At 37.3% G+C, this 12,488-nt stretch overlaps 1 protein-coding gene across 3 annotated transcripts in view; it reads right to left on the bottom strand.

Annotated features, from left to right (window-relative positions):
- Positions 1-672: 672 nt before the first annotated feature.
- Positions 673-12,488, bottom strand: part of CHRFAM7A (CHRNA7 (exons 5-10) and FAM7A (exons A-E) fusion) — a 53,090-nt gene continuing 41,274 nt past the window's right edge. For all 3 annotated transcript variants that reach the window (XM_064456546.1, XM_064456547.1, XM_064456548.1), the window contains 6 exons: positions 11,468-11,547; positions 10,064-10,231; positions 9,526-9,720; positions 8,118-8,204; positions 6,900-7,009; positions 673-4,793 (listed from right to left, as the gene is read on the bottom strand). In XM_064456546.1, the coding sequence (XP_064312616.1) occupies positions 4,275-4,793; positions 6,900-7,009; positions 8,118-8,204; positions 9,526-9,720; positions 10,064-10,231; positions 11,468-11,547 (1,159 nt within the window). In that variant the 3' untranslated portion in view covers positions 673-4,274. The remainder of the gene's footprint in view (positions 4,794-6,899; positions 7,010-8,117; positions 8,205-9,525; positions 9,721-10,063; positions 10,232-11,467; positions 11,548-12,488) is intronic.

The following is a 12,488-nucleotide window of genomic DNA, read 5'->3' as shown; positions in this document are numbered from 1 at the left end:
CAGGGGGAATGTCCTGTACGTAGGCACACTCATCCAAAAATGTCCTCCCAATGGCACTTGCCTTCCCCCTTCTATGTCTGCCAGTCACTTTGGACTGCTCCTCAGGGATTTTGCTTCTTGCAGGTGTTTGAGACATTCCTCGGAAAGGCTCAAGGGATCTCCACCCCGTCCCCTTATCAAGTTTCATCTCCTGCCAGTTGGTTAGCTGTCCCCGCTAGCTATGTACATTAGCATGCATGCTCCTTATGAAGAAGCAGGGGGGACAAGTTTTCTCAGTCCTGAATTAAGTCGGTGGTCGCGATCTCCTCCTGCTGCCTTTACCTTTCCCCAAGTTACCGCAGTTTTGATTGACTTCACACTTTATCAGGCAGCTGAGGTGGGAGGTTCCCTTTTATCAGTCTCTCAGTCCTTCTCCGAGGATATAGTTGTAAAACAAATGCCTCCTCATCTCTGAGCTCCCTCCCGCTGACTGCCAGATTCTGTTTTGCAAAGCACACATAGTTCAAACAGTTCTTTGTTTCAGCAGGTTACAAGTTAGCCTTGGTGTTAAATTGCTTCTTCCAGTTGATCTCCTACATATCCAAAGACATTTTTCTTTTTTTCATGGCTATTCATTTTTTCTACCGCTTCAGTTTATTTCCGTCTTAGCAAAATGAGAAAGAATCAAAAGTCTCTTAATCTAAATCTTTTATTTGTACTGGCCTGAAAAGGTATTGAATTGCGTATATGACAATCGGGACCTGACAGATGTAACATCTCTTTCTAATGCCCTTTATGCAATGTTTCTTAATGTAAAAAATAGTACAACAAAAGGAAAAAATCTGGGACTTTGGCTTACCTTCTTTTCTTGTTAAAGAAGGTGAAAAGTTGAATTGTCACAGGTGAACTGAGATTACATCCTTCAGCTAGAGAGAATGTAAAGAGAATTTAAAGAAACCTTTAAAAAAAGTCTTACATAGTATTATCAATTCCTATATAAAATAATTTAATATTTTAAATACTGTTTAAATAATTTATCTGTATTTAAAACTAACCATTTAAAATTTTACGTTTGGAACTTTTTTGGTGTTAACACTTAAATAATTTTTTAAAAATATTAAAAAGCCTTTTAAATATTCAATACAATTCAATATAAAAACAGAAAAGTAATATACATTGTTCACACATAGTATTGTACATGACAGCTAAGCTCTACAGTGAGCTTTTGAATTTGTCAGACAGTCATAGCTTAGTTATGGTGAACCACTTATACTCTGGACTCTTAAGATTATAACAGATCCTTATCATCCACCATATGTAGTCTTTAATATTATATACACATACTGTATACAGTATTTAATTTCCATCGCTATGCCCAGAATTGTAAATAAATATCTTTCCCAGCATTTAGATCAAAATATTGTTTAGTGCATACACAAATATATTCAGGACGCACACAAATGGACAAGAAACATACCAGTTTTGCTCAGCTCAGTTATGGGAAAATTTAAGTCATAGACGCAAAAGAATGTAACTGAGAAGTTGTCGCTGTTGCATTTAAAATTTATAATAATCTTATTACCCAATGTTAACAGTCTGGGAACAGTAGGAAAATTAGGATTCACTTGCCCCTTGGTGCATTTTCATTTACTCTGCCAATGATAAAGGCAGTAGCGTAGGCTTGATGCTGGTGTCTTACAGCTACTGTGTCTAACACGAGGTATTCGCGGACAGTATTACAAACTTTGACAGTATTACAAACTCAGTGTTATAGACTTTGGCGGGACTTCACTAAAGGCCAAATACTAGTCTCCATTTTTTAAGCATAGGCATGTCTGTCATAATGATAATGAAGTTTACTGTCAAATTGCAAATTGCTTTCTCCATCCTTCTGTAAAGAACTCCTGTATTTAGCAAGATTATTTCTACAGATACTGTAAATGGGTTCTGGTGAAAAGAGGGGTGCTGTCATGCTTCCTATATTACATGTGTCATGTATTATAATTGCAGTAGTTGTTTCCCATTGTACAAGGTAGTGCCCAAAAGTCTTAATGAAAAATTATTCTCCAAGAGGACCCCAAAACTTTACAAACACTAAATGGAACATTCTACCTAGGGATACTTGCAGAAGGAAAAAATACCAATGCAGATCAACATTCGCATCAGGAAGCCTAGACTAGAAACATTACTCAGAAGAGCAGCACATGCCACATGATAGTTATTCACAAATGAACAAAACTCACATTTCAGATTTTGGACTCATAGTTTCCTATTCATATGCAGTCTACAAACTAGAAACTATTTGGAGGAATTACTGCATGGCTAATTCTTAGTAATTGTTCCTGAAAATATAACTTCTTCACAGATAACTGAGACATGGTTTCAAGATGAGCTCTCAATGAGCTTTGAATGCTTTGCTCATGTCTTTGTAGTGTGAGATTCTGAATGAACCTTCAGGAAGACAGAATTCACAAACTGTGAGAAATATCCTGCCTTCCTTTCACTCCTCCTGCCCTTTTCTCTGACATGAAGAGAACACCTTGAGCAAGGTATTCACTCAGGTGATGGACTGTACCTGTGGTGACTCTGGGCTTGGTTTACATGAAATTTGATTCTCCTGTTTTCAGGGGAGCAGACTCTGAAAGGGAAACTGTCACCTAGGGAGAATAAGCATTTCAGTCACTTTATTTTAATCCAGTTTAAGAGAGAAACTGAGGCCTTCAGTTTATTTCACAGTAAAAACATGGTACAACAACAGGCCTCCATTTGTGTCTCTGAAGACCTCAGCCAAAAAGTCAGGATTCTGTAGGATAAAGCAAGCAGTTCATGCTAAAGTAATCGTCCCCCACATCTTTTACTAATGTCACTGGTCAGGAATACTGCTGTGCCAGCAAGAGACTAATTCTCAGCTGTTTTGTACACACAAAGTTTCATGTCCTAGTATTTTCAGCTCAGCCCTCTTCAAGACATCAGAGTCACATGACAACTAAGCGTATTTTGATGGGAGAATTTCAGAGTCAGAAATCACGTAAAGCGATGAGCTATTAGTTTTGCCTTTGCAAAACTGAAGAGAATTTGTATTTAAGTCTTATCTTTTCCTTGGACATATATGCAGTATGTATATATAAATACATATTTATATAGTTCATGGTTCATATCAGACCCAAGAAAGCTTTATTATTCATTAGTGCTTTTCATATTATAAACTAAGCAGAAAAGGTGCAGTTTTCTTATAAAGACACATTATGGTTACTCAACAGGAGGAGGTCTATAAAAGGCTAAGCATACAACAGATCAAACTTTTAATTTTTAAATTAAAACCTTGGTTTCAGGATTTAATAGCTTGTTTTTGCTTTAGATTCTTCATTTATGCTTAACACTGAGTTACTTTTTCCACATTGGAATCCGATTAATAGTAAAGAGACAAGTGTGTGTATTTTTTATTATTTTTTTTAAACAAGTGAGGATAAAGGCGTTATAAATCCTTCATTTTCTTTCTGATAGTTGAAAAAGTCATTAGTTGAAAGAGTGTCTTTCTGGGGAGAACGAAGTAGTAGTAAACACTGCAAAAATTACTGTGAAGCCTGTTTAAGAATTCAGGCCAAACTTCTAGGTCAAATCCAGAAAAATACAGAAGGGCAAGTTATGTGGTGTATCATCTTAACTTTTAGGTTTCTGGTGTCTCAGACAAATTCAGAATCCTGTAAAGTCACATATGCTCATGTAAAATGTATGGAAGGAATTACGGGTCTGACTGGTTATGAGTGAGCTGGAGAACTACATACCACAACTCAGTAAGAAGCTTTTCAGCAACCTATTTCTCCCTTTCCCTCTGCTGTTTGAGCTTCCATCTATTTGTATTTAATCCTCTCCTAAACATAAGTGTATACAACCACTCATTCAAAGAGTTAAGATGGACTACCTTCTATCTTTTATAATAAAGACTGGAAGAAGTGACTTTTCTGGCATCACCTAACTTATTTTGTAATAGCCATTTCAAAAATTTTTAAGAGACAGTGGTGCAATACCCTGTCATTCTGAAGGGACTCACAGCCACTTTGCATCTCTTACAGAAGAGTGCTCAGAGGAGCTGCATGCAGGCAGCCCAGTGAGAAATCCTTGGCTTCCCTTCTGAAATGGTGCCACTCTTCTGAAAGGAACTCAGGACCAGAGGGGGGGGTAAAAGCAAGCAGACAATGAGAAGCAGTATACTCATTAAAAACAAGCAATCAAACAAAAATCACGCACTTATTTGCTACATACCATGCTTCAGAGAATCAGATTGTAGTTAGGAGTTAAGCAAAATCTTTAGACACAGCCTCTACAAAGTTTGGTGCTGACATTAAAATACCAATTGTACAAATGATTGTGAAGACTGAAAAAGCCATCAAGCAGAGCCGATCCACTACAGAGGCTGCAAACTTCCATTCATTGCAGACAGCTTCTTCTTCATCCTGGTCTCTGAATCGGTTGGCAATGTACCTGACCTCTTCCAAGATCTTAGCCAAATCTGGGTCACCTTCAGAGGGGTGGCCACTGTGCAGCAGGTTTTCTTCATCTGTTGGTGAGCAGGTCATCCTCCCACAGATCACCCCTGAATCAGTGGTAGGTGTGCAGTGAACCCCTTCCAGCCCCCTAAACCCAATGTATAGCATATTCCCATTACTGGATTGCTGTCCACTCACAGTGTTCATCTCCACACTTGATAGGCTACATCGACGCCGTTTATGTTGACAAGCAGGACGCACTTTATCTTCCCCTGGCCTTTTCATCCTCAGGAACCAAGCACACCAGTTGAGAAGGATGATTCTTGTCTGAAATAAAATTTTTGAGAATAACCATCTCTTCACACAGCCACTGCCTTTGGGGCCTGTTGGTGTTTCTGTAGTCTGAGTGTCTGGTCCCTGGTCTCTGCTTAGTCTGCACAGGAGTTCTAGAAAATAGTGCCAGAGTTTTGCAACTAATTAATTTGCAAGTCACTGAGGCTGCTTTCTTATTCTAGCAGTGCTGTTGATTGCCTCAGGCTGACTATCACTATTGGGAGTCCCCCCTCCTCAGATGGGAGTCTCTGCAGTGTTGATTTTTCCTTACACTTGAACAGCACTATGGCAGCCTTTTCCACCTTCAGTAGAAACCACAAATTAAAGAACAAAACAAAACAAAACCCACTTACTGGATGAGAGCTAGTTTTTAATAGCCTTAATACCACTGCTTTAGATTGTAGTCAACAAATGATAGTTCTTTCACCCATATTTGAACTCTAATATTAAATTCACATGACGTTACTGTTCGGAGGGAGCTGCTAAAACAAGTGCTATACTGGACTGGACCAGCAGGCTTTACAATGTTTTGGCTCTGTTCTCATGTTGCTTTATGACAGTTGATTGCAGATTTTAGAAAACAGATCTGGATATGGCATGGAGAAAAGATGCAAAAATTACTTTGAGTTGAAAAAAAAAACGTACTTAAGTACTTTGCAAATTTAATCAGTGTATCGTTTTATTGTTTTCCACTTTGCCTTAATCCAGCTTTACAGAAAACGCAGTCAAACCAGAGACTGTTCCAGTTCAGATGCAAGCTTTTGTAATTTATTTCAATCACATTTTAAGAGCTCATTCCAGTGTTTTTTTTTTCCAGAGCACTAATAAAATATTATCGTCTCATATAATATGTAGATCTTACAGTGTAATTAATATTAGATTTGGTCCATTTATTCTGACTGTGGATTGCCACTCAGACTAGATATTATATCCAGGCAAACATACCAACCAGAGACAGATCTTGCCCTGTTACTCTATTGACACTATCAAGCTTCACTAAGGATAATATTCCATTAACTGAGGGCCTTATCCAAAATCCACCAGTATCCAAATAATGTTTAATGGACTTCATCTTCTCAACATTAAAGCTCACTCCTCAACCTCAAGTACTCTGTTTTCTGAGGATGTTTGGCTCAGTACTAAACATTTGTCTCCTTTAGGTCATCAAATATGCGTCTAAAGATATATACCTTTTATTCTCTGCATTGAAATTTATTTTAAAGTCACCACCCCAGAATAGGCCATGGAATATTTTACTATCCCTTGTCCATAGGGCACTGCTGTATGCACATTCTTTTTGGCTAGTAGGGATAATAATAACTCATTGTTCTAGAGAGGAAAAAGACAGAAAGGTCTTTCCATCTTCAGTAATGCCTGGTGCTGCCATGAGCTGGGGGAAGTCACGAAGAGTGGACAGTTAGCTGATGATACTTATCAATATTTAGGAACTCAATATCAGTGTAATGTCCTCTGTAAAAACAACCACTCTTAGAAGTACATTATACAGTCTTTTGTGCTTAGAAAAATACTTTTCTTTGCATTTTACAGATGTTCTTGCCCAGAGATGTAAAGGTAAGGATTTTCAGAGCAAGCTTCACTTCCACTGCAACAGGTATCTTTAACAAGTGCTTTTTAGGCTATTGATGTTTCTCTATGCACAGTAGCTAAATATGTAGTAGCTGCACAGTTGCACCTTGAGGCTAGTGTATTTAATGCATTTATAATCTCTATCAGCCCCTTACTCTCTCCTTCTACCTGTTTCACTTCTAACATCTGCAACTTATTTGAAAATCACCTTCATTTATATATTTAGGTTTTAATAAAATACTGAGGTGCTTCTAGCTGTTTTGAAGGAGATTCTGAATACAGAAGAAAGCTGAAGTATAGTCGTTCTCTCTCTCACACGCACACACTCTCTAAGAAGCCAGCAACATGAAAGGTATCTGGATGTCTCAGTTCTGGTGAAGCTACTTCTCAGAACAAAATGTTTAGGAAGGGTTTATATGTTTTTAGCAGTAAGAAGTAAACATGGGTCACTACCTACTCTATCACATCCCTGATCTGCCATTTAAGCAATGGGGAATGAAAATCAAACCTTACCCATTTAGGCATTTTCCCCCCATCTGGATCATGATGATGGTATTGTAGAACAATCACAGTGACAACAACAGAAAGACCAACAATGAACATAGTGCTGGCAAAATACTGAGCTGCAAAATAAACAGATAATTACAGCAATATACTTTCGCTCATACTGCTTTGTAGCTATTATAAGGGAAGTTTATATACATGCATACACTGTGTTAAGCTCTTTTTCCAGTGTAGTGATCAAACAATCATAGAATGGTTTGGGTTGGAAGGGACCTTTACAGGTCATCTAGTCCAACTCCCCTGCAGTGAGCAGGGACATCTTCAACTATATGGGGTTGCTCAGAGCCCCATCCAACCTGAGCTTGAATGTTTCTAGGGATGGGGCCTCCACAACCTCTCTGGGTAACCTGTTCCAGTGTTTTACCACTGTCATCTTGAAAATTTTTTTCTTTATGTCCAGTCTAAATCTAACCTCCTTCAGTTTAAAACCATTACCCCTTGTCCTGTCACAACGGGCCTTGCTAAAGAGCTTGCCCCCATCCTTCCTATAGTCCCGTTTAAGTACTGGAAGGTCGCAATAAGGTCTCCCTGGAGCCTTCTCTTCTCCAGGCTGAACAACCCCAACTCTCTCAGCCTGTCCTCATAGGAGAGGTGCTCCAGCCCTCAGATCATTTTTGCTACACATGCTACTTTAGGTACTTGTGAAAGATTTCTCAAAAGCAGAAAGAGCAGCCGTTATTTAGAGGATAGCCAGCCTTTAGTAATTGTCTTTGTGGAACTGAGCACCTGCCTTTTCCAAGCAACCTTAAAAATTTGTCCTCTAATTTTCTTTCACCAGTATTGTAGAAACTGGCTAGTACTTCTTTTGGAAAGTTTCTTTTTCTGTTTGAGCAATTACAATAGGAAGATTTAATCATGTTTAGCTCTGTATTCCTAATGTCTGGCAAATAGTGTTGAAACTGCAACAACTTCTTCCATGGAAAACTGACTCCCTTACACTTTCACAAAATACACGTAAGTTCTCTATTTTGCTCAGAGCAGAGAGTATGGAAGTTGTATAAGGGATTGCACCCACCAGAGCCTCTCATCAATTGCCAACATTTTTCTAATTCAACTGCAGTAGGCCATTGTACAGGTGGTAAGTTGCCTTACTGCTGGCCTTCATGCAAAGTCACTGTACCTCTGTTGACCAAAAGTAAAAGCGAATAAAAGTGGTAGTTAGCTTACCAATTAAGGGCACAGAATCAGATGTTGCTGGCATAATTTCAGCCACAAGTAACATGAAGACAGTGAGAGACAATAAAACCGTTATACCTGAAAGATAAACATGAAGTATGAAATTAGATCAGTAGCTTGTAATTACAAGGCAGTAAGAAGCAGAAAATTAGTCTGAAAGAGTGCTCTTTACAAGATGCATTTACACTGTTACCCTCGCACCAGCACATTAGCGGTACTCCTGTCCTTTCTTCTACTACCTCAAGTTCAGGTTAGCAGTGCTGCCAAACTGTACCATATACTAGTACTAATATATATTTTTAGATCCTTGTAGCTGTTCAGCTTTTATTGCCATGTGCTAATTAGCTGAGGTAAATCAAAGTAATTCTTGCTGGTTGTTTGCTTTAGAAACATGGTGTGATTTTGAGTATTTGAGCATATGACACTTGATTAATTGGTGTGGAGACTACAGGTGGTGTAATGCATAATATTCCTGAAAAACAGATTTGCTGTCCTGGACAGACAATGATATCTTTTGATATTAGCTGTTGAGTTCTGCACGTGGCTATGCCCAAGCAGTCTTGACTGTTAATTTTTGGAGTTTGATTTCCGCTGCTCAGTGATGAGTTCCCATCTTTCTGGAACAAGGCTTAGCTCTTTTCTCAGGACTAGTCTTAAACAATAAGGAGTCATTGTCAGGTAGAAAAGGATTTAGGAAAAAAGTTCATCTTAAAATATGGGGAGGGACTTCTTGATTAGGGAGGCTACTACACAATTCAGCTATGTTCTGCAGAAATGTCAATTTTGTTTCTACCTTTTAACAGTTATGTTCACTTAGCATAAGCCAGTGCATTTGCAGTTTTGTATGGGGCAAAAAGTTTCATTACATATTTAACCTCCATCTTAACGATCAAGTACTTACCGTCATCAGATTTGTTTCCCAAACCAACACTTTAGTTAAAACTTGCTATAAAAATTAGAATAGTAGCAGTTAGAATCAATCTTTCTGAGAAGGCACTTTAGGCTCTTAATACAATTCATAATTAGAAGGAAATATTAAGAATTCCATTATAAAGTGTTCAAATGTGTATTTGTAAGCTTAAGCTTTACTCAGGGAATGTGGGAATTTTCTTCAGCAAATAAACATCAAAAAATAAAACCCTGCTTCTTAAGGAAGCTAGTCAGGAATTGTCATGCTTCTGCTTGATTAGCTGGAATTTCTCCCATTTAACAACTTCAGTGTACCCTAAGCTGAGAGCAAGGGTTAAACCACACAGCTTCAAACAGTAAAAATAGCTCATGAGCCAGAACAGGGGACACAAGCTATTCCTCCTTGCTTACTAAGACTGTTTAAAAAATTTCAAAAAGGACAACCTCTTTTGGTTTGGCCATATTTACAATATCCTGTTAAGGATTTTACCTAGTGAGATCTTCTCTCCTGAGTCTGCTGGAAGCAGAAAAACTAACAAAGCAAGTGCCGATATCAGTACACAAGGAATAAGAAGATTGAGTCCGTAATAGAGTGTCCTACGTCTCATAGTTACTGTGAATGTTACATCTGGGTAGGGTTCTTTACAACATTCATAAAAACTCTCAGTTCTTTTCCCAGGAACTCCTGTGTAGAAGGGAAAAGGAAGAAAACCAGAAATTAATGTGAATAAACTGTATATTATGTAGTGATTATTTTTAAAAAGGACAAGCTTAATTCCCACTTAAGTCATTCTTATCAGATAATAAAGACAGATAAAAGATACTTACTGAATTCAAGCAGCAATTTTGTCACCTACTTTCTTTGTGTTGATTTTCATCTCATATCTGTTCTCAGAGTTTCAAATGCCACTAGCTAGGTCATTTATTCGTTTAAATTCTCTCTTAATTTCCCAATCATTATTCCATCCATTTCAGCAGTGGAGACATGTCTGCAAGTTCACAGTGTAAATAAGAATTCAAGAGCTTACCTACTAAATCCCACTCTCCATTTGAAATATAGCCAGATATATCTGCTTCTTGCATTTGTAAGTCCAAGGACCAGCCTCCATAAGTCCAAGATCCAAACTTCAGGTTACACTTCTGAACATCAAATGGAAACCAGCGCACATCTATGTAGCATGAGCTTTTAAATATGCCTAGATTGGATTTTAAACAAGAATGCTTAATTTAAATGCTTGTTCCACAAAATTTCATGTAGATTTTTTAACCAGACCTTGTTCTACATTGCACCCTCTGGTTTTGACTTGTAAATATTTAATATTTATATATTTAATCTTAGTGTGTCTTGACATGTAAATAGCAAAAGTCAGTCATGGAAAAAGGAAATAACTCCACCATTAGTATATCGATACAAAAAATAAACTATTTTTTGAACTACATTTCCATTTGGGCACATAGTAGGAAAATGTTTAGAGAAGAGCTTAGATTTCTAGATACTGTATTTCAGAAAGAAATGAAGCAGAATATGCAATCTGTTTCTCCTATTTCTCTTACTTAATAAAATAAGAAAACCCAAAAGATTATTCACTATCTTATTAGATTTACATGATCTTGATTTATTCAGGAAAGCTAGCTGCTTATTTTTCACTTGTTGAGTCAGGTCCTGTCATTTGCTCTTCCCAGAAAGGTTGGACTAGATGATCCCTGAGGTCCCTTCCAACCTGTGATTTTGTGATTTAGCAGCTTTCTGAATTGAATCTAAAAACACCCACCAAATGGAACATCTTAAATCAAAAGAACAACAGGCAAACCCCTGACGTCCTCTGGGGATCTTAGATGGAAAAACTAATTTGTCTGGAAAACACTTGGCTCTATTGCTGTAATTTCTAAAATTCAGATTCTACAAAGAGTTAATTCTAAGAATTATGCTCATTGAATTTGGAAACAGACACAGTACTCCACTGATATACATCCAGAGAGTCAGTGATATATTTCTAGCAAATAAATTTCAAACACAGACTATTCTCCTTTCAGACTAAAAGTTGTTTAATGAAACATCCAGTGAATCATTTCAAATAGAAGGTATATCCAAGATGTTACTAAGCATCTTATTGTAAAGTATTAATAGAAGAAAGAGCTAAATTAATTAAATAACTTTTTAAGAAGCATTACCATGGCTTTAATAAAAAATCTTTTCATATTAAGGGGTTTTATTTTTTATCTTCTCAGAATTTACATAATTGCAATAAAAAACATATCTTGTATGGTGGCTTTCATATGTTAACCATGTAATTCATGATGCATCTGGGCTTAAATCTATCAGATGATGTTATCTAGATAAATAACATATCAGAGAATTCATGTAAAATTTGAAACTACAGTATACATAAGTAGTCTGAGTTATCAAAATCTGTGACATGAAAACAGCCTACCTGGTGGCAGATATTGGCAATGACCCGAAGAATTGACTAAAACATTAGTGTGAAATGTAGCATCAAATCTTTCATCAGCACTAGAATAGGGAAGAAACAAAATGAGTTATATGCTTTTACTGGCTGAAGAATATCTGAAATTAATCCATTCTTCATAAAAGGATTATTTCTCCCCCAAAACTTGACAGCTTTTCTCCTGTCACCAGTTTTCTGGGCTTCAGAGTGACTGGCCTGATAGTACTAGATTTGTTACTGATTAACAACTGTAAGTGAAAGTGGGCCACCTCATTCTAGCTGCTCACCTATTCCACTGTATTTCTTACAGTGCCTTGGTGCTATTGATTTCCACTTGGAAAGTAAGCACTTTTAAAATCTTCTCAACCAACTGTACAAAGAAATCTGTTCTGTTGCTGTCTACATTAACAGCAGCTAATGAATACTGAGGAGATAGATACTCCAGTGTCTCATCCTACCCCTTTGCATGGGTGAAAAATGTTAATGTCATACATAAGACTGTTTAATGCAGCTCTAGCCTTCATTATCTACTTCAGAACTGACAAACTGGGTTCAGCAAAAAAAAGAAACCCTATTAGAGGTGTCAGTGTAGTGGTGCTGGCCAGGACTGCCCTGGTGTGCTGTTCTTAGAAGTCTCTAGAAAAGAACTGTAATGTTACCTGGAAAGTGCTTCAAATTATGAATTGGCAGCTACTGCCAAGGAGTATCTCAACTACATCTGACACTACGACTCAGGAATTTACTAGGCATTAAAATTTTAAAAACTTCTAGATGGGAAACAACCTATTTTCAAATATTTAGATGAGGAAATGAAGACTCCGTCCTATGAAAAGTTTAGTAAGTTTGCTGACTTAAATCACTATTCACTTAGCCTAGCTCATTTAGTACTGTGCCGTATTTCACAGTTCCCATTTACTACTACTGTAGGTTTTGTGATAAAGTATTACAGATTCTGATCTTATACCTCCTTTAAAGTCTGGTACCTAAGTATTCAAGAAATTGTAAT

This window comes from Phalacrocorax carbo, chromosome 7 (genome assembly GCF_963921805.1).
Source record: "Phalacrocorax carbo chromosome 7, bPhaCar2.1, whole genome shotgun sequence".
In the NCBI taxonomy this organism is placed as follows: Eukaryota; Metazoa; Chordata; class Aves; order Suliformes; family Phalacrocoracidae; genus Phalacrocorax; species Phalacrocorax carbo.
Note: the sequence above shows the minus strand (reverse complement) of the source record. Positions and strands in the feature narration are given on the sequence as shown.